Raw genomic sequence first — 27,166 nt, forward strand, 5'->3', positions numbered from 1 at the left:
TCACAAGATGGCAAAACCATGTCTCATCATGTCAGCAATAACTGTCCGTGCAGCACAGAAAACATGTAGACTAAATTGGAGATGTCTGCTCTGTAGCTACTAAATCATCCAACTCCCACCTTTTCAGTGAAGCTGATCTGCAAACCAGTCAATTGAAAACCAATCTGGCTTCATGGGTTGTGTTATTGCATATATCATTTACATTTAAACATAGTTTTTATGGGAAAAAAAATCCTTGCAGTTCCCACTCCATTTCATATTTAATGCTTATGCTACATTTGAATAGGAACACTAAGTGACATAAGCTGTTGGCAATAGAACAAGTGAGCCTGGAAAATTTTTATTGTGCAAACATGAATCAGTCATACAAGGTTCACCTGTCTGCTACTTTAATGAGGGATTTGCACATGTATTTTAACAGGAGATAACCTCTCTCAGAGTAGTAAAGAGAATTATTTGATAGGTATTGAAAACTTGTATGCCAATATCCTCAGCTAAATTTCAAGCTTTTAGTTTTATGGCTGTCTCCTTTTGTGTGCTGGTTACATTGAGTTCTCCAACATTGTGCTTGGAGTAGGGAGCAATATGTTTAAAATGAACACAAGTGAAATAGTTCGTGTTGTAGCCCACACTCTCTCTTCATTTCATGATGTAAATCTGCTTTGAAGAAGTATGTTGACATGCATTTCAAAAAGTAAACTTCTCAAATGTAACATGCAGTTAGTTTTTAGTAAAGTTTTTATGAAAAAAACAGGCCTGCCAAAGAGATCAGTGACATTTATAAATCTGCTGATTTGGACAAGCAAGAAATATCTGTACACACTATCCATTACTATTGGTATGTTTAATTGAGGTATTTATGCACTTGAAAAAAAACCTTGCTGTAGGAAAGCTGCTGTAAAACCTGAAAGGGCTCAGAAAAGATTCACAAAGATGTTAGCAAAATTGGAGAGTTTGAGCTACAGGGAGAGGCTGAATAGGCTGGGGCTATTTTCCCTGGAACATCAGAGGCTGAGGGATGACCTAATAGTGGTTTATAAAATCAAAAGGGACATGGATATGGTAAATAGAAAAGATCTTTTCCCCAGAGCGGGGCGGGGGGGCAGGGGGTGGGGAGTCCTCAACTAGAGGACTTAGGTTTAAGCTGAGAGGGGAAAGATTTAAAAGGGACCTAAGGGGTAACTTTTGCATGCAGAGGGTGGTGCATGTGTGGAATAAGCAGCAGTGGTGGAAAAGGATACAATTACAACATTTAACAGGCATCTGGATGGGTACATGAATAGAACGGGCTTAGAGGGATGTGGGCCAAATGTTGCCAAATGGTCTAGATTAGTTTAGGATATCTGGTCAGCACAAACAACTTGGACTGAGGGGTCTGTTTCCCTGCTGTACATCTCTATGATTCTATGCAGTTAGGATTCATCGATTTTTCTATATTCCACGTTTTAAACAGAAGTGGTATATTCTCAGTCAACAATCATCCTCTGTGTTTTAAACCTCAAGGTTACTGGACAGCTTGATCCAATTTGAGAGATAACTTTCATTTATTTCATTCACAGCAGCATGTAAAATCAGACAATCTTCCAATTCTTCATAGATCAGGAAAAAGACAGGATGCTGTTTGGGGGACCAGACAGACAATTTAATCAAGAGTAACTATCTGAGTTCTAGCATGAGTAAAGATATTAGCAAATGGCTGCACTTCATTATTTTCCGTACTCAGAAGAGTAATGTTTATTGTCAGGAGCCATTAAGTCTGATCCAATTTTCCTGCTTGCTCTTAAACCCTAGTGCTGGTGCTAATTAAAATTGCCACTTAATTTGGCCCACGGTGCTTGAACTTTAACTGTTAATTTCTTTGTAGAGACCTCAAGCAAAACGTAACAAAACAACAGGCTTACCATAAATTCGGCAGCTGGTGCACTTGAATTGCTTGCTGCAGCCAAGAAACTACTACACAAGGAAGATTAAAGAATTTAGGGCCTGCAATCCAAATTTTTCAACTTAATTTTAAGAAAAGCAAAATACTGCGGATGCTGAAAATCCAAAACAAACACAGAGAATGCTGGAGAAACTCAGCAAATCTGGTAGCATCTGTAGAAAGAGAATCACAGTTAACTTCTCGAGCCTGGTGCGACTCTTTTCTGCAGCTGTGATTCTTTCAGTAACGTGATTATGGGTCTTGTACTTTATTTAGGACAATCTGCATTTTACTGTATGGCCTATATTACATAACTCTCTTGATTGGGCTCTTCAGCATTTGGAAACCAAAACCAATCAGAAGTGTTAAGGTGGCAGCTTTGCAACCAATGTTGCATTGCTGTGAACTGGATGTTTGAATAAAAATACATGAACCCAGAGGCATCGTCACTGACAGTCTTGTGAGATTTATTTATGCATGTCAAAAGTTTTTTTTTAATTCTTTGCAAAATTGCAAGTCTTATGAGGAAAGGCTTTTTAATATTCATTTATGAGATGAGGGCATCATTGGCTGGGCCAGCATTTATTGCCCATCTCAGAAGATTATTGCCCCTTCAGAAGATGTGGTGAGCTGCAGTCCATTTGCTGTAAGTAGACCAGAAGACCATAAGACATAGAAGCGGAAGTAAGGCCATTCGGCCCATCGAGATGCAATCTATTAAGGATTTTGACAGAACAACACTTAAAGAAAGGTGATATATTTCCAAGTCAAGATGGTGAGTGACTTACTAGGTAACTTCGAGGTGGTAGTGTCCCAGAATTCTGCTGCCCTTGTCCTTCTAGATCATATAGTCATAGGTTTGGAAGGAGCTGCACTTATCCAATCAAGTGGGCAATATTCCATGTTTTGCCTTGTAGATGGCGGACAGGCTTTGGGAGAAGTGATAAAAAATTTCTTGTTTGTTTATCACTTTCTCCCCATAGCTTTTGATTCCCTAAAAACTATACCTAAATCCTTCTTGAAAACATTCAATGTTTTGGCCTAAACCACTTTCTGTGGCAGAGAATGCCACAGGCTCATCAGTCTGTGGGTGAAGAAGTTTCCCTTATCGCTATTCTAAATGGCTTACCCCATATTCTTTGATTGTGATCCCTGATTCTGGGCTCCATGGTTATAGAGTAAACATATAATGTTCCCAGTCTTTTTTAATACACTTGCAAAGTTTTACTGCATTAAAAGTGCTATATAAATAAAGTTAGAGGACAGAGAGGGATAACAGGAGATTTGAAATTCCAAAGTGGTTTTGATAGAGTATACAAGAAGAAATGGTTTCAAGGGACAAAAGGGTCAGAAAGTAAAATATTAAAGACAATTGACAAAAGAATCTGATGAGACGTGAGAGAAAAACATTGTTGTGCTCTGAAACATTGTTGTACTGACAAAAAGGATGTTGGAGTCAGATTCAATTCTGATTGATCCCTTTATGAAAGTTAAAGAGCAGCTGATCAGAATCTGCCATTCACACCTCCTTTAAACACGTTTTACTTGTTACATTAGCACTCCCTCTGACTTTGCACCACAAACCCTTTGGTTATCAAATGTCACCTATCTCTCACCTTCTCACAGGCTTTCCCCATTTTCCAGCCTCCTTGATTCCCAGCTGTAAGCACTTTGGGACAAAGTGAGGTCACGAATTACATATTTATTTTTCATGATACACATGCCATTGGCATTCAAGCAATGAAATAAGATCTCAGACAGTGCTATAGTTTATTTTAGGGAGTTCAACACTCCATGTTATTTTATGCCACTGGAAACATTTAAAATTCTCTGGGGGGGGTGTATGCCAATCTGTCAACTGAAGGGTTGTTTGTGCCCTGAGACCTTAACACTTGTTGAACACCCCTCTTCAGTGCTTCAACCATCTTTAAATTTAACTTTAAAACAAACAAATACAGAGGAAGGAGAAACTCAATTCAGGCAAAATTTATTAGGGATTGCAATTCACAAAAGAAAAGAATGGGATAAGTTATTTTTTCCAAATGACAGTATTTATATGGCAAATCCAGTTCAGTTTCTGGTCAATGGTAACCACTAGGATGTTGTTAGTGGAGGATTCAGTGATGATAATGCCATTGAATGTTAAGGGGTAATTGTTAGATGTTCTCTTATTGGTGATGGTCATAGCCTGACATTTGTATGGTGCGTATGTTACTTGCCAATTTCAGACCAAACCTGGATATTGTCCAGATCTTGTTACATTTGGGCTTGGACTGCTTCAGTATCTGAGGAGTCACAAATGGTGCTGAACAATTTGCAATCTTCAATGAATATCCCACTCCTGATCTTACGATGGAGGGAAGTTCATTGATGAAAAAGCTGAAGTTGTTGGGCCGAGTACACCACCCTGAGGAACTTCTTCAGAGATGTTGTGGAGCTTGAGATGACTGATCTCCAACAACCACAATCATCTTCCTATTTGCCAGGTTTGACTCCAACCAGCAGAGAATTTTCCCTGATTCACATTGACTCTGGTCTAGGCTTGTATCCGTTGGAGTTTAGAACAGTAAGCACTGATTTGATTGAAGATCCTGCGGGGAACTGAGGAGGTGGGTGTGGAAAGGATGCTTCCTCTTGTTGGAGAATCTAAAAACTAGAAGCCACTGTTCAAAAAATAAGTGGTCACCACTTAAGACAAAAATGAGAATAATTCTTCTCTATGAGTCTTTGGAAGTCCCTTTGGAAGCAGAGTCTGTGAATAGTTTTAAGGAAGAGGTAGATAGATTTTTGATAAGCAAAGCATGAAACATCTTTAGAGAATGTGGAAGAATCAGATCAGCCATAATCTTATTGAAAGGCTGAGAAGACTCGAAGGGCCTTGTTATCTATGCCTGTTCCTAATATGTATGCAATATTTTAAACAGGAGCAAGAGGGGTCTCTCTTGTCGTCCAGTAAGTATGTAATCCTGAAGAAAGATTTCTTAGTAACTAGGATCTAAATATGAATGATCCTAATTGCAGCAGATTCATATCTTAGAATTGCTATAGTGTGGAAACAGGCCCTTCAGCCCAACAAATCCACAGTGACCTCTGAAGAGTAACCCACCCAGACCCATTGTCACACCCAATTATCCTCTATTTACCCCTGACTAATGCACCTATCCTACACATTCCTGAACATGGTCAATTCACCTAACCTGCATCTTTGGATTGTGGGAGAAAACCAGAACATTCGGAGGAAACCCACGCAGACACAGAGAGAATGTGAAAACTCCACACAGACAGCGGCCCAAGGTTGGAATCAAATCAAATCTGGGTCCCTAGCGCTGTGAAGCAGCAGTGCTAACCACTGAGCCATCATGCCACTGTATCTTTTCTAAAGACAAATTATCCAGTCACTTAACTCAGGGCTATTTTTGGGAGCTTGCTTGGCTCCATTTCCCACATTTTCCTGCAGGAAAACAATGTCTACATAATTGCTCACTATAAATACTTTGGGATGAAGTTAGGTCATGAATTTCACATACCTATGCTAGTGGCATTTAACCTAATGAAAATGTTAAGATATCAGACATTGCTAGGGTTTCTTTGAGGAAATTCTATGCTCCATGTTATTTTATGTCACTTGAAACATTTTAAATTCTCCTGCAGATGTATCCAAATCCACCAGCTGATTGGACATTTGTGGATTAGAGTGGTGCTGGAAAAGCAAACAAGTCAGGCAGCATCCGAGGAGCAGGAAAATCGATGTTTCAGGCAAAAGCCCTTCATCAGGAATAGAGGCAGGATGCCTGCAGAGTGGAGAGATATCTCTCCACTCTGCAGGCATCCTGCCTTCATTCCTGTTTAAGGGCTTTTGCCCGAAACGTCGATTTTCCTGCTCCTCGGATGCTGCCTGACCTGCTGTGCTTTTTCATCCAGCACCACTCTAATCTAGACTCTGGTCTCCAGCATCTGCAGTCCTTGTTTTTACCTCCTGACTGGACATTTGTGCCCATTCTGTGAAATCATATTTTCAGTGCTTCAGTATCCTGTTCAAGAAAACTTTAAACCAAACAAATACAGAGGAGGGAGAAATTCAATTCAGGCAAAATTTATTAGGGATTGAAATTCACAAAAAACACAGAAAAAGTTGAGTTCTTTTCTCCATAAGAATTGTACTGCATCAAAATGAATCATTTGATGTTCATTTACGAAAAGAAATCTTTAAAATCAGTTACAGAGAATATAAAGAGTTCTCATTTTACAGGCAACAAATATGGTCATTTCCATCATGAAACAACAGTAAAGGTGTTGATTTCACAGCTGTACTGCATGCAGTTCAACAGATTCAAAATTTGAAGCTTCAAGATTATACAGCTCTTAGGCTGGAGTTTTGGTGTAATAAAGATATACTGCAAAAGAGTATCAGTGAATCTATTCAGATGCCTTATTCTCATTTCCTGTTAATAACTATAAAGATATATGTACAGTTAGTTTTTTTTGCTGGTAACACTATATTTGTTGAAATACAATTTGCAAAATTCTGCAATAAAATACTATCGTACACACTTGCACCATCTAAATGTGCTTGCAACCAGGGCAATGGGAGAGGCGGTTAGTAAAAAGGGGTAAGGGAAATGACAGAGACTTATAAAAGTTTCTGAAAAGTAGTGACTTTTTTTAAAAAAATGCAACAACTAAAACATCTGTACAAAATAAAGCAGACATATATATATGTACAAACTGTGTGGACCACATATACTATGGTAAACTCAAGCATTTATGAAAGAAATTAGAAAGACAATCACACATGCTTATTTTGAACTAAGGTGCTGCAGCGCAAACGACTCGTTCCCCTTCTGCTTGTGTGTTTTGATACCCAACCATGGCAGTTTAGTTTATCGTTTGATTTCAGGGAACACGTTGCTCAGATTCTTAAATAAAAAGAACCTTTCATTTCGGTCAACTATTGAGTAATTTCTAAAAATGTGTCCGAAATTTCTAGAGTGGAAGTTGTATGTTATCAGAAAGAAGCTACTCGGTTTTCAACCATATAAACAAACTGTCAATAGGTCATTCTTTTGGAGCTTTAAAAGTACATGAAAGCATGGCCGAGTCATTTCCATGTTAATAATGGAGTTACGTTAAATAACACAACTAATATCAGACAAGTGGATTTTAAAATGTGCACCATCACTCTTTTTAAAAACTTCGTCAGCCGGACTGGAGCACACAGTGTCAAAATAAATTGCCTCATGCTGCTGTAATTGTAACCTGAATCCAGTTTCAAACTGAAATCTTATATGACACTTGGACATCTGCATTCCTTAGTAGGTGCTGAGTCCAAGCAGTCACAAAGTATTAAATATGACAATTTGGATTTGGGAATCTGAATATAGCTTACCTGAAAAGAATGGTCTCATGCCTGATCAACTCAATATTCTTTCATGAAACCTTATTTTTACTATACATTCTAAGCCATCACTACTAAAAGATTTGTGTGGAAGTGAGAAACACACCTTCAACAATTTTCAAACAACCTGTACAAAATGTGACATTATTGCTTCTGCACCTCATCATTCAACAGCAAAACAAACCGAGCAAATTAACTGGAAGGAAAAATAGAGCAGACTACAGGACTTCAGCTCTTATTTAGAAAGTGGCAATTATCATAGCTGTATGAGTTACGAATGTAATACTTGTTAATTGTGTTATGTGTTTTCTCTACTCTGTGACAAAATCATCAATAATAAATGTTAGTGACAGATCACTGTAAGCTCCTGTACCAGGAAGAATAAATAAACATTCACTACGTTTGCTTACATAGGGGAATAAAGGATTTATCAAGTAAGTGCACCTTAATAATAAAAACCAATTGTTCTTGAAGTATCCTGAAAGAAACGTAGAACAACCTCCAGATGACATGTTCAAAATATCCTTATTCCTTGACTGAAGATGTGGTTAAATGGTGCTTCTGAAGTTAGCTGTAGTCAATCACACAACAATCACAAAGGTGTCTTTGAGTGTCTACAGACTGAAACTTCCTTTAATGAGAGCTGCAGAAGGTTATTGTGCTAAACTCAAAATGCGTACAAATATGTATAAAAGTTTATAGTCGCTTCACATAGTTTCCTGGAAAGGTACCAAAGAACTTGGATCGCCGAGACGTTCCTGTGATTAAAGAGAAAAAGCAAATTTCATTATATTCCAGCCTCTTAGTCTTCATTGATTCATCTTCCCTAGTGTGCCACCTTATTGATCATTCTTTATTCAATGCTTTAATTGAACAGACTCATGATAAGCCATGCCTTGATTATAATTTCTGAGGATTCTTGTGTGTTCATTAATCAAATTTCGAATTATAATCAGGTACTGAAATCAGGTTCAACTTGCAGGTGTGGAAGTTTCCGTAAAATTAATATCATATGGATGACATCTTTCTCAACTTCTGTGACTCATTATTAACTAATGATTTATTTTTGTATTTCAGGGCACAATTATTAATTCACTGAGTTAGACACACAATTATAGCTACTCGTGGAATATAAATACCTGAAACATAATAAGGAAATTTTTGGGTGGGATAGTAAAGAAAATGATCCAATTAATGACACTCAGTCACTACTACCTTTCTTTAAACCTTCGTTCAAATCAGGTCTTACATTTGACATTAAGCAGTGGTCAGCAATGACCATGAAAACAGTTTACCCTGCTGCATGAATGTACAAGAAGTGCCAAGCATCAATACAGAAATAAACAATTATTGGCCAGTACTTTAAGTAGCAAGCTTTTACTTCACATATTATAGGAGCATTTTTTTCAGAAAGTGTATTTACTGAATGGATATAGTATATAGGAATGCATCTGTGTGTGGAAGGTCTTTTCACACATGCAAAACAAAATGTACCCCATAGATAAAGTGTGCTAAACCAGACTCAATGAGCCAATGTGTGCTGACATACAGGAAGACCTAGACAATGGCTAAGCTCAGTTCTGTAAATAGGAAATAATATTCATGCCGGGTGATTACCATCTCCAACCACAGAGAATGGAACTATCTTCCCTTGATATTCAAAGTATTGCTGATGCCGATTCCTGAATTATCAACATGCTGAGGTTTACTTTTAACCAAAATCTGACCTGGACAAGCCATATACATACTGTGGCAAAAAAAGAGGTTAGTAGCTGGGAATTCTGTGTTTGTGACTCACCTACTGATTCCCAAAAGCTGGTCTACTATTTACAAGACACAAATCAAACAGAGTACTCTCCACTGGCCTGGATGAGTGCACCTTTAATTGCACTCCAAAAACTGGACAACCTGGAGACATTAGCTTGCTCGTGTGGCTCCCTATCCCTGCCATCAATATTTATTCCCCCTGCTATCTATGCACAGAGGCAGCAGTATGTGTATCATTTGCATACTCACCAAGGTTCCTTCCAAATCAACTTCCTCTGCAAGTCACAAATCATCCTGTCTTGGAACTACAATGCTGTACCTCTGCTGTCGATGGGCTAAAATCCTGGAACTCCCTTCCTATCAGCACTGTAGATGTGCCCACCCCCAATGGGCTGCAGTTGTTGATAAAGGTGGCTTACCATCGCCTCAAGGGCAATTAGGGATGAGCAATAAAGACTGGCCCAGTCAGCAATGCTCAGATCCTACAGAAAAATAAAATAAACCTGGGACCTTTACCACCCAGAAAGTCAAGCGCTGCACATGAACAGAACACCACCCTCTGCAAGTTCCTTTCCAAGCCACACACCATCCTGACTTGGAAATATGGTAATGTTCCTTCACTGTCACTGGACCAATATCCTGGAATTCCTTAAAACATTGCTGGAGTACCTACACTACATGGACTGGAGTGGTTCAAGACATCAACTCACCAAGGGTAATTAGGGATACAAACATATGACTGAGAGTAGGCCATTTGGCCCCTCAAGCCTGCTCCATCTTTTGATAAGATCATGGCTGATTTGATTTTAACTCAAACTCTACATTCCTGCACATCCACAATAATGTTTAATTACCTTGGTAATCACAAATCTATCAAGAATGGATTGGAAATCTTGCCTTTGTCAATCACACTCACTTTCCAAGAAATTTAAAGCACTAACTAAATTGTCCTGTTTATCAAAAGCCCTGGATAACATGACCAATCTCTGATAGACTTACCTTGTGCTTAAAATGTTGGAACTATCAGAGTCATATAATTCTAAGGATCACATAGCCAGTTCCTGCCAACTTCACCAGTCCTATAGTGGGAATTCAGGGTGTGGCACACCAACTAGACTGGCAATTGGACCAGGCAGAGTCATCATGCTGCCAATTCCAACAGGCATTTAGCTTCACTTTGCTGTCTTTTTGACTGGGAGCCAAAACCTAACCCAAAAATTTAAAGATAGGTAGAGATTCATCCTGGAGTGGACTGCCACCATGTTCAAGGGCTCACTCTATGTACAAAGCTAATGGATGAATAGAATGTAGAAGGAAAAGATAATAATGGAGACACAAGGAAGAATAAATGTTTTTACTTGACAACTAGAACATCTCAAATAAAAAATTGGAACTCTGTAAAAACGAAACCACATGATTAGAGTTACCTCTATTTTCTTCAAGTATTTTGCTCAATGAAATCGGTGATATGGCCAGAATAAATCAGTGCAAATTCAGCTTTTGTACTCTACACCTGTGACAGCCGTGACTCAGTTGTTAACATTCTTGTCTTTGAGTTACCGGGTTCTGGGTTCAAGCCCCAGTCAAGGCTCAAGAATAGAAATAAAAATTGACACACACATGCAGTTCTCAGACAGCATTGTACTGTCTGAGATGGTCTCTTTCAAATGAGACGTTAAACTGAGGTGCCATCTGTATTAAAATCTCCCATGGTTCTCTTTTAAACAAGAAAAGGAGAATTATCACTGCAAACCTGCCCAAAATATGTATTCTTCAAAAACCGATTAAATGCTCAATACCAATTTACTGTTACTCAGAGTTTGCTGAATGCAACTTGGTTGCCAGATTTCCTACATTACATAGTGACCATCACTTCATAAAGTATTTCAATGAATCTAAAATGTTTTGAGATATTGGTGGCCATGGAAAGCATTATATTATTACAAGCTTTTTATCTTTAAGCCTTTCAAGTAAAGAACTATTCAGAAACACTATTGGCACACATCATTGTGCAGAATATGTGTATTTCCAGAAAATGCTAACATGTTCCATTTCATTTATACATTCCAGAATTAGAAGAACTGACGGCTGGGTTTTCAGAAGCATTGGTTAAAGTTTCCTCTGTAATGTAACACGAAGCAGGCATTGTTTCTTCAGCTACCTTTGAAGTGGTTTCACACCTGAGGTAGTCTGGAAAATGGCCTTCAGATATTGCTATGGTACGCTGAAGCGCTATATTATGCAACAAGGTGGAAGAGGATTGCTGGTTATGTACGAGTGTGGTGAGCACTTTGATCAGAGAGCTCATTTGATCGGCTAACTGCACCCAGCCCATGTGGATAATATGGTGAAGGTGAATCATGTCCATGTGCATCTGTTTGTTACCAGACTGCACACTGGAATGGACATTGTCCATGGTCTTCCTGAGCAAGTGCATACCCTCATCTACAAGCATCCCAAATGTCGCAGAGAGTGCGAGGAGACTGGCGTCTGACTCTTGTTGTTGATGGGTGTTCTCATTTGTTGTGTTGGCCTTCACACCAGTGGGAACATTGTCCATAATCTGTTCCAGGAAATCAGCCGATGGGGTGAGGAAGTTGGTGATTTCCACGTGCAGCTCACAATCTGTCCTGTCCGCTGACTTGCTGTCAGTAACCTGCTCTGGCTGAACTGATCCTTTTACTGGGCTTTGTGTTGGTGAGGGACACATGTCAAGATGCTCAAGTTTTAAGGAAGACGTGCTAGAGCTCTGTAATTGTGAGGGAATCGAAGGAAAACTCTGGACTACATTAAGATCCTGGGATGCTGATGGAGGTGCAGCCGAAGATTCCGATGTTGAGCAAGAGTCTTGGCTGCTTTCCTCCTCTTCTTGCTGACTCGTTGCCTCGGCTTTCAATTCAGCTCCACTCAAACATTGTGGGTATGCCCAGGACATTCCTTCAGGGGATGTGCTGACAGGTGATTGGTTTTTGTGTTTGTCCACAAGAGACTGTACATTTCCCTCTTTATGTACATTAGTTTTCAGAGTTGCTGAGGGTGGCAACTTTTTGTCAACGTGTTTCTGGGCAATTGGTGTGTTTTCTGCACTCTTTCCATTGCAAGTGCTTAAGGTGGAGGTTGTCTGACTATCTGGGAAGACAAAATAGGGACAAGGTACAAAACCTTAGTTATCTGAACATATTGAGTGGAACTGCAGGCAGGCAAAAGGTAAATGTCATTTTGATGAAACTTCTAAAAGCAGGTGAAGTGCAAAAATGGACCACTGTACACAGGACCACTTACATGCATATTGGGGATGTTAAAGCATTCTTAGCATTCTATATTATGTTAAATATATGCTTGTTTATTATTTTTACTTTATAGGGAGAATGCATGGAAGGAGAGACTAGAAGGTAAACTTACCAGATTCATGGGATTCCAGGATAGATGATGTTTTGATTTCAGGTACAGTCGAAGTTTGATTTTTCAGTCAGCTCCTTCTGTCAATATGGACTCGTCCTTAGAGATAGATTCCAATGTCACAGTCTTTTGGATAGCAGCCTCTTTTATTTTCTCTGCAAGCTGTAGATTTTTTTCCCCAACAGTTTTGTGAAGTAGTAGAAAGTGTGGGCATTTTGTCCTTTGTTCTGGAGCTGGTAGCAATGTGATTGTTCCTAGGAAAGTATCTTGATGTTTGGCAAATTATTTCATAATAAAATTCGCTCCCAAACTTGGGGCAAATGCAGCTGCTGTCATCTCCTTCTGAACTCCATTTTACTTTATTTGGATGGATCATGAAACATACAGGGGCTTATCAGGATTGTGAATCAAATTGATTGAACTAGCTCTGCACTGGTGTCTCAGTCCCACATCAATTTCAGGTGAAGATGGCTCAACTTATGCTTCGGCAAATGGTTTAAAATGTCTACGGTCAGTTTATCACCCCCATTTGGAGCAAGTTATAGTTTCTAATTTTCCTGGCTGGTACAGTGTGTTACATTGCACTTTCCCATCTCTAATAGAATCATATGATAGTTTCATCTCTCAAAAAAGAACAGCTGAGACTCAACTAGCCAACTTTTGTTATTTGGCCAATTCAATCCAGATTGCAGAGCACACAAGTCGACAAGATAAAGGGATCTAGAACTTACTAGCTATCACAATTTTTTTTTAAAAAGTTGTTGCGGATCAAATAAAAACTTCAAAACAAAAAGGACCTAGAAAATTCTTGAATCTTTGCTTATTCTGTGGATACATGGCCTATTAGGCAACCTCAAGACATCATTAAAAATTAGTGCTGAAATGTCAAAATTCTACAAGTTACAATTAAGGATTCATCTATTATATGCCACGGTACATCACAAATTAATACATGGCCAAGTTATATACACTGTGGACATCTCCATTTCTAAACATCATTGGAATCGTCACTAGTTTTGGATAGGGGAAACACTGGGACAGAATTTCAATAGTAACTTTTATATACTACCCGATGGTTTGATTCCCTTTATAACCAAGCTGACAGAGGTTATATAAATGGCATCTGTACATCTACTCCCTATACCACTACAAATATGATTGCAGCTTAGATCCCAGTCTTCTGCATAATGATCAAAGTCATGTTACCAACTTTCAACATTTATATGTAATAACAGGCAGGGAGGAAGTGGTTGAGCGAGGGAACCGTAGTTTAGTAAAGAAGTTGAATCTCTTGTCAAGAGGAAGAAGGGGGCTTATCTAAAGATAAGACGTAAAGGTTCAGAGTTACAAGTTAGTTAGGGAGGACCTAAAGAGAGAGCTAAGAAGAGCCAGGAGGGGACATGACAAGTTTTTGACAGGTATGATCAAGGAAAACCCTAAAGTTTTCTATAGGTATGTCAGGAATTAAAGAATGATTAGAGTAAGATTAAGGCCGGTCAAGGATATTAGTGAGAAGTTGTGCATGGAGTCCGACGAGAAGCACTAAATGAATATTTTTTGTCAGTATTCACACAAGAAAAAAAAATGTTGTTGAGGAGAATACTGAGATATAGGCTAGTAGACCAGAAGGGATTGAGGTTCATAAGGAGGAGGTGTTAGCAATTCTGGAAATTGTGAAAATATAAGTCCCCTGGGCTGGATGGGATTTATCCTAGGATTCTCTGGGAAGCTAGGGAGGAGATTGTAAAGCCTTTGGCTTTGATCTTTATGTCATCATTGTCTACAGGAATAGTGCCAGAAGACTGGAGAATAGCAAATGTTGTCCCCTTGTTCAAGAAGGGGAGTAGAGACAACTCTGGTAATTATACACCAGTGTTCCTTACTTCACTTGTGGGTAAAGTGTTGGAAAGGATTCTAAGAGATAGGATTTATAATCACCTAGAAAGGTATAATTTGATTAAGGATTTGATTTGGTTTTGTGAAAGATAAGTCGTGCCTCACAAAACCTATTGAGTTCTTTGAGAAGGTGACCCAACAGGTGGATGAGGGTAAAACAGTTGATGTGATGTATATGGATTTCGGTAAAGCATTTGATAAGGTACTCCACAGCAAAAAATATGGAGGCATGGGATTGAAGGTGATTTAGTGGTTTGAATCAGAAATTGGCTAACTGAAAGAAAACAGAGGGTGGTGGTTGATGGGAAATGTTCTTCCTGGAGTTCAGTTACTAGTAGTGTACCTGTTTTGGGGTCATTACTGTTTGTCATTTTTATAAAATGACCTGGATGACAGCATAGAAGGATGGGTTAGTAAATTTGTGGATGACAGTAAGGTCAGTAAAGTTGTTGTTTAGTGACAAAGGATGTTGCAGATTATAGAGAGACATAGATAAGCTACACAGCTGGGCTGAGAAGTGGCAAGTGGAGTTTAATGCAGAAATGTGTGAGGTGACTCACTTTGGAAGGAGTAACAGGAATACAGAGTTGGACTATTGTTAAGATTCTTGGTAGTGTGGATGAGCAGAGAGATCTTGGTGTCCATGTACATGGATCCCTGAAAGTTACTACCCAGGTTGATAGGGTTGTTAAGAAGGCGTACGGTGTGTATTGGTAGTGGGATTGCGTTTCGGAGCCATGAGGTCATGTTGCAGCTGTACAAAACTCTGGTGTGGCTACACCTGGAGTATTACGTGTAGTTCTGGTCACTGCATTATAGGAAGGATGTGGAAGCATTGAAATAGTACAGAGGAGTTTTACCAGAATATTGCCTGGTATGAAGGGAAGATCTCAGCAGGAAAAGCTGAGGGACTTGAGACTGTTTTCATTAGAGAGAAGAAGGTTAAAAGGTGACTTAATAGAGACATACAAGATGATCAGAGGATTAGATAGGGTGGACAGTGAGAGTCTTTTTCCTTGGATGGTGTTGGCTAACATGAGGGGACATAGCTTTAAGTTGAGGGGTGGTAGATATAGGACAGATGTCAGAGGTAGTTCTTTACTCAGAGAGTTGTAAAGGCATGGAATGCCCTGCCTGCAACAAATGGGCAACTTTAAGGGCATTTAAATCATCATTGGATAAATATATGGATGATAATGGAATAATGTAGGTTAGATGGGCTTTGGATTGGTTCCACAGGTCGGCACAACATCGACGGCTGAAGGGCCTGTACTGCGCTGTAATGTTCTATGTAATGGGAGCATACCCATCCCACTCAGGGAGAAGAGATGGTATAAGCAGTCAAGGGAAGGGAACTGGAGTGTCTGATCGACAGGTCTCACTGCCTACATGAGCATGAACAGTCCAGCTGACGGACATTAAAAGTCTACTCATTGTTGATAGTTCCAATTACTGTGTATACTTTAATTTCCAGCAGTGTGGTAGAAAAATTCCTTTTGGCCAAAAGGGATCAAATGTGTAGAAAATCAATTATCAAACTTGCCGTTGTTACCCACATACTATTTTTAAAGTAAGTAAGTGGAAATAAATGGAATCATAAGAGAAAAATGAAAGCATTCCCCCCTTGAAAATAACGCGTTACATTTCTAGAAGTAAATCGATACATTAGCTTACAGAAGACTAGCGATGAGCAGTGACCAAAAGCCCATCATTAAAATCTGCACTGGTTTGCAGGTTTACGTGGAGAAAACTCAATGTTACATTAAAGTTCACAGCAAATTTCATAGGCTTTTTCCATGTTAGTAATTAGAAGAGAATGACACTCTGGCATATGCTTATTTTGACTTCCCACACTTTCCACTGTATCCATGGAAAATCTTGTAACACATTTGGAAGTTTACGAGTAAAAGTGAAAAGGCATCCTGTTGGGGTAACTTCCTCAATATCCCTCTTCATCAGGGAACCAGACTAAATGAAGATAGGTTGTGTGCAATCACTATAGAGCAGTAATACACACCTCTGGCCTCTGCTCCTTTTGACTATGTGCCCTTGCTAGTGAAAGGTGGGGAGGGGACATCAAGATTAATTAATTTACCACATGTCCTTTACTTGAGTTTGTCAACTATTTCGCTTCTTCTAATCTTAAACTATTTGTCTGATGTTGATAACTTCAAATTTGTCAAATTATTGTGATCTGCTGTTTCTAGGTTTCTTTTTGAAAGGGCTTCAACAGTTACTTTTTCTCCTTTGATTCTTGGAAATGTTTACCTGTCTTTTTTTTTTATCCCTATTACCTGTTTCCTTCCATGGGTTTTGGATTCAGAAATGAACAAAATCTGAGTTCACATCTACTCTGATAGCAGAGATACTTTAAAAGACACATACCAACAAACCAGCCATCATCACACTTCTCCATGACATCAACAATATCTCCCTCCTTCAGCTCCAGCTCATCTTCATTGCTCGGGTTGTAGTTGTACATAGCTTGGTATCTATGAGAAAATGTAACATTTAAAGTTAGCCTTCTCATAGTTTTCGTTTGACTAAAATTCAATGCAAACGTTTATATAGAAATCAAACTGAGAATTAGTACTGATTAAACTAAACTGCATTATGGATTCATAGACATCTGGGTGCAGATGGAAAATACCATTTTTAAAAAAAGCCAATAGAGTCATAGAGCATGGAAATCAGCTCTTTGGCTCAACTTGGCCATGCCACCCAGTTTTCACAATTAAACTAGTCCCATTTGCCAGCATTTGGTCCATATCCCTCCATCCCTAACCCATCCATGCACCTGTACAAATATTTCTAAAATAATTCAATTATACTCACTTCCACCACCACATCTGACAGCCTGTTTCAGATGCTCAGCACCCTATGTGTGAAAAAATTGCCCCTTTGAACCCTTTTGTATCTCTCCCCTCTCGCTTAAAACTATGACCTCTAGTTTTAATGTTAGGACTCTTTTCCACATGGGACACAGATTAGAAACACAATGTAATGATATTGATTTGTACAAGATTAAACTACAATTGTGTGGACATCTGTGAACTCCACTGTAGATAGGATAATGCGAATGTAGGAGAGATACTGCTAATACTTACTTAAATTATTTTATGGAGATAGGCTTGCAGAAAGGGTTCTAATTCACTGGAACAGGGATGATGAGGGCTCTAACTGAGGTTTACAAAATTGAGCAGCTTTGATTTGGTAGGTCATGAAAAGTTGTTCATACATGTTCATAAATCAATAATGGGTTTTCATTTTAGGACTATCACTGAAATAGTTTAAGATAGAAGGTTAGCTAGTATATGAAATTAAGTACAGCCAACAGTACACAACAGCCAATTGACAGAGACTATTTGGAATTATTGAAACCTTTGAAAGAAAAATGAATATTGTAAAAACCCATCTGGTTCATAGCGTCCTTTCAGTGAAGGACACCTCTGTCCGTACCTGGTCTGGCTTATGTATGACTCCATACCCATAGCAAATTAATATCCTGTAATGGCCCAGTAAACGACATAGCTCTGTCAAACTGAGAAAAGAATGAATCTAAACAGACCACACCACATCAACCTAAGCACTGGAAATGACAATGTCAGACTCCAACCTGACAAACATACAAAATCCTCCTTCCTAATATCTGGGGACTTATGCCATACTTAGGAGAGCTGAATCACAAACTAGTCAAGCAACAGCTTGACATAATACTAATGGAGTTATACCTTACAGACAATATGTCTGATACCATCCTCACATTCCTGGTTATGTCCTATCTAATCAGTGGGACAAACCATCAGATGGCAGAGCAGTGCTATACAGTCAGGGCAGAGCTCCTCAGTATCAGCAGGAGTGACTCCTTCAAGTCCTTTTGACGATGCAATCCTGCTTTCACACTGAGGATACCCTCAACTGAGCTATATGGTACTGTACTAAATGGGCTAGATTTTGAACAGATCTAGCAACTAAAAACTGGGCATCCATGAGGTCCTGAGAATCATCAAAGATAGCAGAATTGTAACCAGCCACAAGTTGTAGTCTCATGGCCCGAAATTGTCTCACTCTGCTATTAACATCAAATCAGGGGTTTGACCATGAAGAGCGTAGGAGGGCATGCCCCGATCAGTACCAGACATTTGTAAAACTGAGGTATCAACCTGATGAAGCTCGCAAACAGGACTGTGGATGTTTAAACTACCAATAGGAGGACCAGATTCCACAAATAGCCGATCCTCAATGATGGGGGATCTCAGCATATTAGTGCAAATGATGGGCTGAAGCAATAGCAACAATCTTCAGCCAGATGTGCCGAGTGGATGATTTATCTTGGCATTTTCCTGAAGTTCCCCAGCAACGCAGATGCCATCCTTCAGCCAATTCAAGTCAGTTCACATGATATTAAGAAACAGTTGAAGACACTGAGGCTGTGGGCCCTGAAAGCATTCCAGCAATTGTAATGAAGATTGGACGAAAAGAAGAACAAATCCAACCCAGCTTATTAGTGCCCTAGCAGTCGGCTCTCCATCCTCAGTAAAGAAATGAAACGGATTGTCAACAGATCTATCAAGTGATACTTGCTCAGCAATAAGCTGCTCACTAATGCTCAGACTGGATATCACATGGCACACTCAATTCCTGACCCAATATACCTTTGATTCAAACATGGACAGATGAACTGAACTCAGGGGAAGTCATAGCCTTGACATCAAGGTGCCACTTGACTAAGTACGGAATCATTGGGAATTGGGCAGAGCCATACTGGCACAAAGGCAGATGGTTGTGGCTGCTGGAGGTCAGTCATCTCAGCTCCAGGACAACTCATCAGACACTGATGCTTCCCTGGAGTTGAGATGATTGGTCTTAAATAACCACCACTTTCTTCCTTTATGCTAGGTATGACTGGAACTAATGGAGAGTTTTTCCATTGACTTGAGCTTCACTATGGTTCCTTTGTACTATACTCAGTCAAATACTGCCAAGATATCACTCTTAGTTAGAGATTTTAAAAAACTGCAGATGCTGGAATCCAAAGTAGACAAGCAGGAGGCTGGAAGAGCCTCCCTCAGCCTCCTTTATCTGCAGCTCCCCTTACACCCACCCCCAATCCTGAAGAAGGGTTGCACCCAAAACATGGACTTCTCCACCTCTTGATGCTGGCTTGCTGTGTTCTTCCAGCCTCCTACTTGTTTACCTTAGATATCACTCTTGCCACAGCTCTAAAGTTCAACATTTTCCTCCATGTTTGAACCAAGCTGTAATGAGGTCAGGAGTTAAGTGTCCATGATAAAATCAAACTAGGTGTCAGTGAGCAGGTCATTGTTCAGCAAAAGCCACTTGATAGCAATGTCAACACCATCTTTCATCACTTTATTGATGGTTGAGTGAAAGCTGAAGAAACGATGATTGACTGGATTAGATTGCTTCACTTTTTGTGGACTGGATCTAACTGGGCAACTTTCCACATTGTCAGTAGATACCTGTGTTGTAGATGGATTGGAACAGCACGGCTAAGGGTATTGCTAGTTCTTGAGTACTCATTTTCAGTGTTACCCCTGGCATGTGCCAGTATCCATAGCCTTACAGCATGCAGTGCTGACAGCAGTCTCTTGCTGTCAGTTTGAGTGAATCAAATTGTCTGAAGCTCAGCATCTCTGACGGTGGGGAGCTAAGGAGTGCAAAGTGGGTCATCCACTCAGCACTTCTGGCTGCGGATTGTTTCAAATGATTCAGGCTTGTCTTTTGAATCAAATGGCCAGCTTCCCCCATCATTGAGGATAGGGATGTTTTTGAAGACACTTTCACCCATTAGTTGTTTAACCACTCTCACTTTCTTCTTAAAAGCGACATATGTTCCAAATTCTGGATTAGTGGTGCTGGAAGAGCACAGCAGTTCAGGCAGCATCCAAGGAGCTTCGAAATCGACGTTTCGGGCAAAAGCCCTTCATCAGGAATGCCCACAATGTTGATTTCGAAGCTCCTTGGATGCTGCCTGAACTGCTGTGCTCTTCCAGCACCACTAATCCAGAATCTGGTTTCCAGCATCTGCAGTTATTGTTTTTACCTCTATATGTTCCAAATTGTCTACCACCGAGGTTACATTATGAATGAAGCAACTTGCATTTATCTAATCACTTGCAGCTCTCAGGATAACCCAAGATGTATATCATCTACAATTAATTAGTGTGTAATTATTTTGTGAGAAGGTAGGCCAGACAGATCTGGTTGTTAAACAATTTAAAGGGACTTCATTTCAAACAAGTTTAAAACGTACACTGTTTCAAGCTTTAACAGATTGCGGGCAAGAAGGATAATGTTCAACATCCTATTAGCCATCACACATTAGCCATCCTATGTATGGTACATTCCACTAGTTCTTTCAACCTGGTCAACAGAGCAAGATTTTAATGCCTAACTGTATTGAACTACTGGAAGCTATTTATCCTTTGTTTTTGTCCTTATACTGAAATATATACTGAAGGCTCACATTTAATTAAATAATTTGTGCTGTTGTTTATCTGTGCTATACTGCTTTTTATTTTGTAATAATTGGGTCACTGTTGCTTCCCCGACGTTGGATAAAAGTAACCAGAATGACACAATATGATGATGTTTTCACATGTGTCCAAAGATCATGGATTATCCCCTAAACTAGTCAATTCTGGGTTTATGCTCACAGGGCAGAGTCTTGTTGAGGCATGCCTGCAGACTTGCACTTGGCCTGCACAGCCTCTTCGCAAGAATGCCTGATCCACCAGACACCAATCAGGCAGGGCCCAGGCCAGAAGTAGGCCTTGCTCTGGTATCAAGACCCCAGGGACAGATTGATTTTTAAAACAATATATTCACAAGATGTGAGTCTCGTCAGCTAGGCCAGTATTTATTGCCCAATCCTAACTACTCTTGAATTGATTGTTTGCTTGCCCTTTTATAGGGCAGTGCCATCCACATTTCAGGGCAGACGTGGTAAAAAAGGTAAATGCAGGATGAATGTTCCTGATGACCTTGTAGTACAAAATCATTCGAGTAGGCCATTGAAGATTGAGATGAGGAGAAACTTCTTCACCCAGGGAGTGCTGAGCCATGGGTGAAAGCAGTAGAGGCCAAAACATTAAATGTTTTCAAGGTATTAGATACCTTAGGTTCTTAGAACAAAGAACAAAGAAAATTTACAGCCCAGGGATAGGCGCTTCGGCTCTCCAAGCCTGAGCCAATCCAAATGTATTGTCTAAACCTGTCGGTCAATTCCTAAGCATTTGTATCCCTCTGCTTCCCACCTACTCATGCATCTGTCCAGACGCATCGTAAATGAATCTACCGTGCCTGCCTCTACCACCTCTGCTGGCAACACGTTCCAAATGTCCACCACCCTCTGTGTGACGTACTTGCCGCGTGTTTGCCCCTTAAACTTTCCACCTCTCACCTTGAAAGCATTCTCGTTATTGAATCCTTCACCCTGGGAAAAAGCTCGTCTCTATCCACCCTGTCTATACCTTTCATGATTTTGTAAACTTCAATCAGGCCTCCCCTCAATCTCCTTTTTTCTAGTGAAAATAAACCTAACCTACTCAACCTCTCTTCATAGCTAGCACCTTCCATACTGGGCAACATCCTTGTAAACGTTCTCTGCATCCTCTCCAAAGCGTCCACATCCTTTTGGTAATGCGGCGACCAGAACTGTACATAATATTCTAAATGCGGCCGAACCAATGTCTTGTACAATTTTAATATGACTTGCCAGCTCTTATACTCAATACCCCATCCAATGAAGGCAAGCATACTATATGCCTTCTTGACCACTCTATCCACCTGTGCAGCAACCTTCAGGGTACAATGGACCTGCACTCCCAGATCTCTCTGCCCATCAACTTTTCCCAAGGCTCTTCCATTCATTGTATAATTTGCTCTTGAATTAGACTTACCTAAATACATCACCTCACATTTGTCTGGATTGAAAGCCATCTGCCACTTTTCCACCCAACTCCCCAGTCTGCCTATCTCCTCCTGTATTCTCTGACAGTCCCTTATGCTTTCTGCTACTCCACCAATCTTTGTGTCATCTGCAAACTTGCTGATCATACCAACAGTGCCCTCTTCCAGATCATTTCTGTATGTTACAAACAACACTGACCCCTGTGGAACACCACTGGTCACTTTTCTCCATTCTGAGAAACTCCCTTCAACTACTACTCTCGGTCTCCTGTTGCTCAACCAGTTCTTTATCCACCTAGCTAGAACACCATGCACATCATGTGACTTCACTTTCTCCATTAGTCTACAATGGGGAACCTTATCAAACACCTTACTAAAGTCCATGTATATGACATAAGCAGCCCTTCCTTCATCTAACAACTTGGTCACTGCCTCGAAGAACTCTATTAAGTTGGTAAGGCACGATCTCCCCCACACAAAACCATGTTGCCTATCACTGATAAGCTCATTCTTTTCTAAATATAAATAGATCCTATCCCTCAGTACCCTCTCCAGCAACTTCCCCACCACCGACGTCAGGCTCACTGGTCTGTAGTTACCTGGAATATCCCTATTACAACATGACCAACCTTCCAGTCCTCCGGCATCTCACCTGTATTTAAGGATGCCACAAAGATATTTGTCAGGACCCCAGCTATTTCCTCTCTCACCGCCCTCAGCAACCTGGGATAGATCCCATCGGGTCCTGGGGATTTGTCTACCTTAATAACTTCTAGCATACCCAACACATTTTCTCTACTTATGCCAATGTGATCCAGACTAATCAAACTTCTATCTCTAATCTCAACATTCATCATGCCCCTCGCCGCAGTGAACACTGATGCAAAGTAATCATTCAGAATCTCACCCATTCTCTCAGGTTCGACCCACAGCCTTCCTTCATTATCTTTTAGTGGACCAATCCTTTCTCTAGTTACCCGCTTGCTTCTTATATAAGAATAAAATGCTTTGGGATTTTCTTTAATTCTGCTTGCTAAAGCTATTTCATGACCCTTTTTAGCCCACTTGATTCCTTGTTTAAGGCTTATCCTACTCTTCCGATATTCCTCCAGGGCCCGTTCTGTTCTTAGCTGCCTAGACCTTATGTACGCTTCCCTTTCCCTCTTGGCTAGTTGTACAATTTCTCCTGTCATCCATGGTTCACGAATCTTGCCCTTCCTATCTTTTGCCTTCAACGGGACATGCCTATCCTGCACTACCGTTAACCTATCTTTGAAATCCTCCCACATCTCAAATGTGGACTTCCCTTCAAATAGCTTAGGGCTAAAAGGATCAAAGGTATGGGGTGAAAACAGGAACAGGGTACTGATTGGATAATCAGCAATACTGTTATCGAATGGTGGAGCAGGCTTGAAGGGCCAAATGGAATACTCTTGCCCATTTTTTGGTGTTTCTGTAGATTTGGAGGCTTCGACAGATTTCTTTCACAAAAGGACATCAGTGAACCAGATGGGTTTTTATAGCTATCGACGATGCTGCCATCAACAGCCACCATTCGACTAGACTTCTGAATTTCAAATTTTACTAAAGTTAAATTTCACCAGCTGTAGAGTAATTCAGCATGGAAACAGACTCTTCGGTCCAACTCGTCCATGCCGACCAAGTTTCCCGAACTAAACTTGTCCCACTTGTTGCATTTGGCCGTTATCTCTAAGCTTTTCCTATTCACATACCTATCCAAATGTCTTTTAAATTTTGTAACTGAAACTGAATCAACCACTTCCTCTGGCAGTTTATTCCATATAAGAGCCACCCTCTGTACGAAAAGGGTCCCTTGTAATTCTTTCTCCTTAAAAATATGTCCCCAATTTTTAATTCCCCCTCCTTAGGGAAAAGACCTTTGTTATTCACCTTATCTATGCCCAACGGGATGTTATAAACCTCTATGAGATCACCCCTGAACCTCCTACACACTAGTGAAAGATGTCCCAGCCCATCCTTATAACTCAAACCCTCTGGTTTTGGCAACACCCTGATAAATCTTTTCTGCATCCTCTCCAATTTATTAATATATTTTCTATAGCAGGGCAACCAAAACTGTACACAGTACTCTAAAAGTGACCCCACCAAAACTCAACATGACGTCCCAACTCCTATACTCAATGGTCTGAGCAATGAAGGTAAGCATGCTAAACGCCTGCTTAACCACCCTGTCTATCTGGAAATGTACAAAATTCTAAAAAGACTCGACATTGTAAACGCAGGAAGAATGATCCCAATAACCAGGGAGTCCAGAACAAGGGGTCACAACCTAAGGATACAGGGTAGGCCATTTATGACTGAGATGTGGAGAAATTTCTTCACTCATTCCTGCCATTCAATATGTAATTTATAGTTTGTAATCAACCACAATTTGTCTGCTCATGCTTGTTTAATGTATGGTGATTCTGGTTTATAGATAATTCAGTGTTTGTTCTGTCTTCCTCCTTTGCAGTAAATGCTTATCTGTTTTCAAGCATGAAATCCATGGCTTCGTGTAAGGATCACATCTTTTTAGTTTTCTTTATTTTGGACTGTGGCACTTTTCCTGAATTGGATTTGATTCCCTATATTGTGGAAACAGGCTATTTGGCCCAACAAGTCCACACTGACCCTCCAAAGAGTAACCCACCCAGACTCATTTCTCTCTGTCTAATGCACCTAACACTATTGGCAATTTAGCATGGCCAATCCACCTGACCTGTGCATCTTTGGATTGGGGGAGGAAATCAGAGAACCTGGAGGAAACCTATGCAGACGTGGGGAGAATGTGAAAATTCCACACAGACAGTTGCCTGAGGCTGGAATCAAACCCAAGTCTATGGCGCTGTGAGGCAGCAGTGCTAACCACTGAGCCACCGTGCCACCCTGAGGAAGGTTATCTCCAGTCTTCTACAATTTCTACTCTCACTTCATTTAATATGCTTAGCTGCATCCCATCCTGGAGCCTTAACAATTTTAAGCACAATCAGCTTATTCAATAGCACATCCTCATTAATTTCAAAACCATCTAGTCACTGTGTGTTTTGCTTTGTCACCATTGCCCAATCAGCATCTGCCTCGTAGGTAAGGACAGATACAAAGTGTTCACGATGGGGTTAAAAACCATGTCTCCAATTGATATTAGGTGATCAACCCCAGTTTCATTCCTTTTTAAAACTTCCTAGCAGTTTCACTTGTTGGGTCACTTCAGAGGGCAGTTAAGAGTGAACTATGTTGTTGTGGATTTGGAGTTGCACGAAAACCAGACCAGACAAGGATGTCAGTTTCCTTCCCTAACAGACTTTGAAACTTGATCAGCTCAGTCAGTCGTAGTGCTGTTTTTATGACAATTGAGAATGGTTCATGGTCTTCAATAGACTTATTACTAAATTCAAATGACACTATTTGGCATCGTGGAAATTGAACTCAGCTCCCCAGAATGTTACCTGGGATTTCCAGAATACAAGTCCAGTGACAATGCCACTAAGCCATCACCTCCCTTAAGCCTCAATGTTGACTGTCCCATGTTAGCCGACGCTGCAAATAGTCCGATGCTGTTCACTTCTTTTCAAATTTGGAGTCATCACACAATCCTCCTCGGAACAAAAATTTTTTTGACATCTGTATCCATGATCATTTTTCCCATAATTCCATGTTTGAATCTCTCTGATCTGAATTCTGACTTAGCCTCAACGCTGAAATTCAAGTCATGAAAGTCACAGATGCATGCGATCCTTTTGCAGTCCTTGAGGCAGTTAGCTACACCATTCTCATCAACATCTGTCCTCCATTGAACTGCTGAGTACTAATAGCCTTCCTAAGGGCTCTTGTGGTGATACTCTGCCTAATTCAGGACCAGATGGTCTGGGTTCAAGTCCCATATCTCTCTCTGAACAGGTTGATTAGAAAGTACTTGTTACTTTTGTCAATTGTTATAATTGATTTGCTTCCCATCCCTGCATCTTTATCTCCTGAATCGCCCAATGGAGTATTGGCCCCACCAATTATAAAATAATTTGAAGACAAAAGGTGAATATCTTCATTTATACTGATGTTACCTATCTGTACCTCACTACCACCTCTCTCAAAGCCAGTTTTGGGTGAACTTACAATTTCTTCCATTCCTCCTGCACAAAGCCTGTCCTCAAGCATCACCTTCCTACATCCAGACTCAATTAGTCTAACACTCACCTAAAAACAGCATTATTACTGACTGAGCTGATCAAGTCTCAAAGTCCTTTAGGGAAGGCAACTGCCTTCCTTATCTGGTCTGGTTTTCACGAGACTCCAAATCATCTCTCAAACCTCCCCTCTCCCTCAACCCCATTATTTTCCATTAACTTGAGCTATTCCCAAAGTCTGACTCAGAGCAAATCCCATTCACTCAGAAATCCTGAAATTATTGATCTAAACCGAACTCTGGCATACTGCTGCCTCAATTTCTTATTCCCATGTTCAAATTACTCCAAACATGACATCTCCCTATTTCATGCCTACTCTACCCCCAGTCTCTTGTGCATCCCTCACTCCCAAAATCCCACTATTGCTGGCCATCTTTTTGTCACTTTAAATTCCAAGCTCTGAATTCCAGATGCACATCTCTTTGCGTCTCCAACCCTTTCTCTTCGTTTAGTCACTGTTCGGTCAGTCAGGTCTCAATCTTCAGTGCTTTGGTATATTTTACTATGCTTAAGGGGCTACAGTACCTATCTGACTTAAGTTTTGTGATTGGAGGTTTGTCTACAGAATACCGAGTATTAATTAAATAGTTTCTGGTGCTGTATGTTCCTTGCAGTTCAGCATTATACACGTTTGTGTTATACATTAAAACA

At 40.2% G+C, this 27,166-nt stretch overlaps 1 protein-coding gene across 26 annotated transcripts in view; it reads right to left on the reverse strand.

The window, feature by feature from the left end:
• Positions 1–5,984: 5,984 nt before the first annotated feature.
• Positions 5,985–27,166, reverse strand: part of sorbs2b (sorbin and SH3 domain containing 2b) — a 485,383-nt gene continuing 464,201 nt past the window's right edge. For 15 of the 26 annotated variants that reach the window (XM_072595463.1, XM_072595454.1, XM_072595483.1 and 12 more), the window contains 2 exons: positions 16,764–16,870; positions 5,985–8,074 (listed from right to left, as the gene is read on the reverse strand). In XM_072595463.1, coding sequence (XP_072451564.1) covers positions 8,013–8,074; positions 16,764–16,870 — 169 coding nt within the window. In that variant the 3' untranslated portion in view covers positions 5,985–8,012. The remainder of the gene's footprint in view (positions 8,075–16,763; positions 16,871–27,166) is intronic. The other 11 variants (XM_072595587.1, XM_072595580.1, XM_072595624.1 and 8 more) reach the window with 2 other exon arrangements.

The sequence above is a fragment of the Chiloscyllium punctatum genome, chromosome 2, assembly GCF_047496795.1.
Source record: "Chiloscyllium punctatum isolate Juve2018m chromosome 2, sChiPun1.3, whole genome shotgun sequence".
Taxonomy (NCBI): Eukaryota; Metazoa; Chordata; class Chondrichthyes; order Orectolobiformes; family Hemiscylliidae; genus Chiloscyllium; species Chiloscyllium punctatum.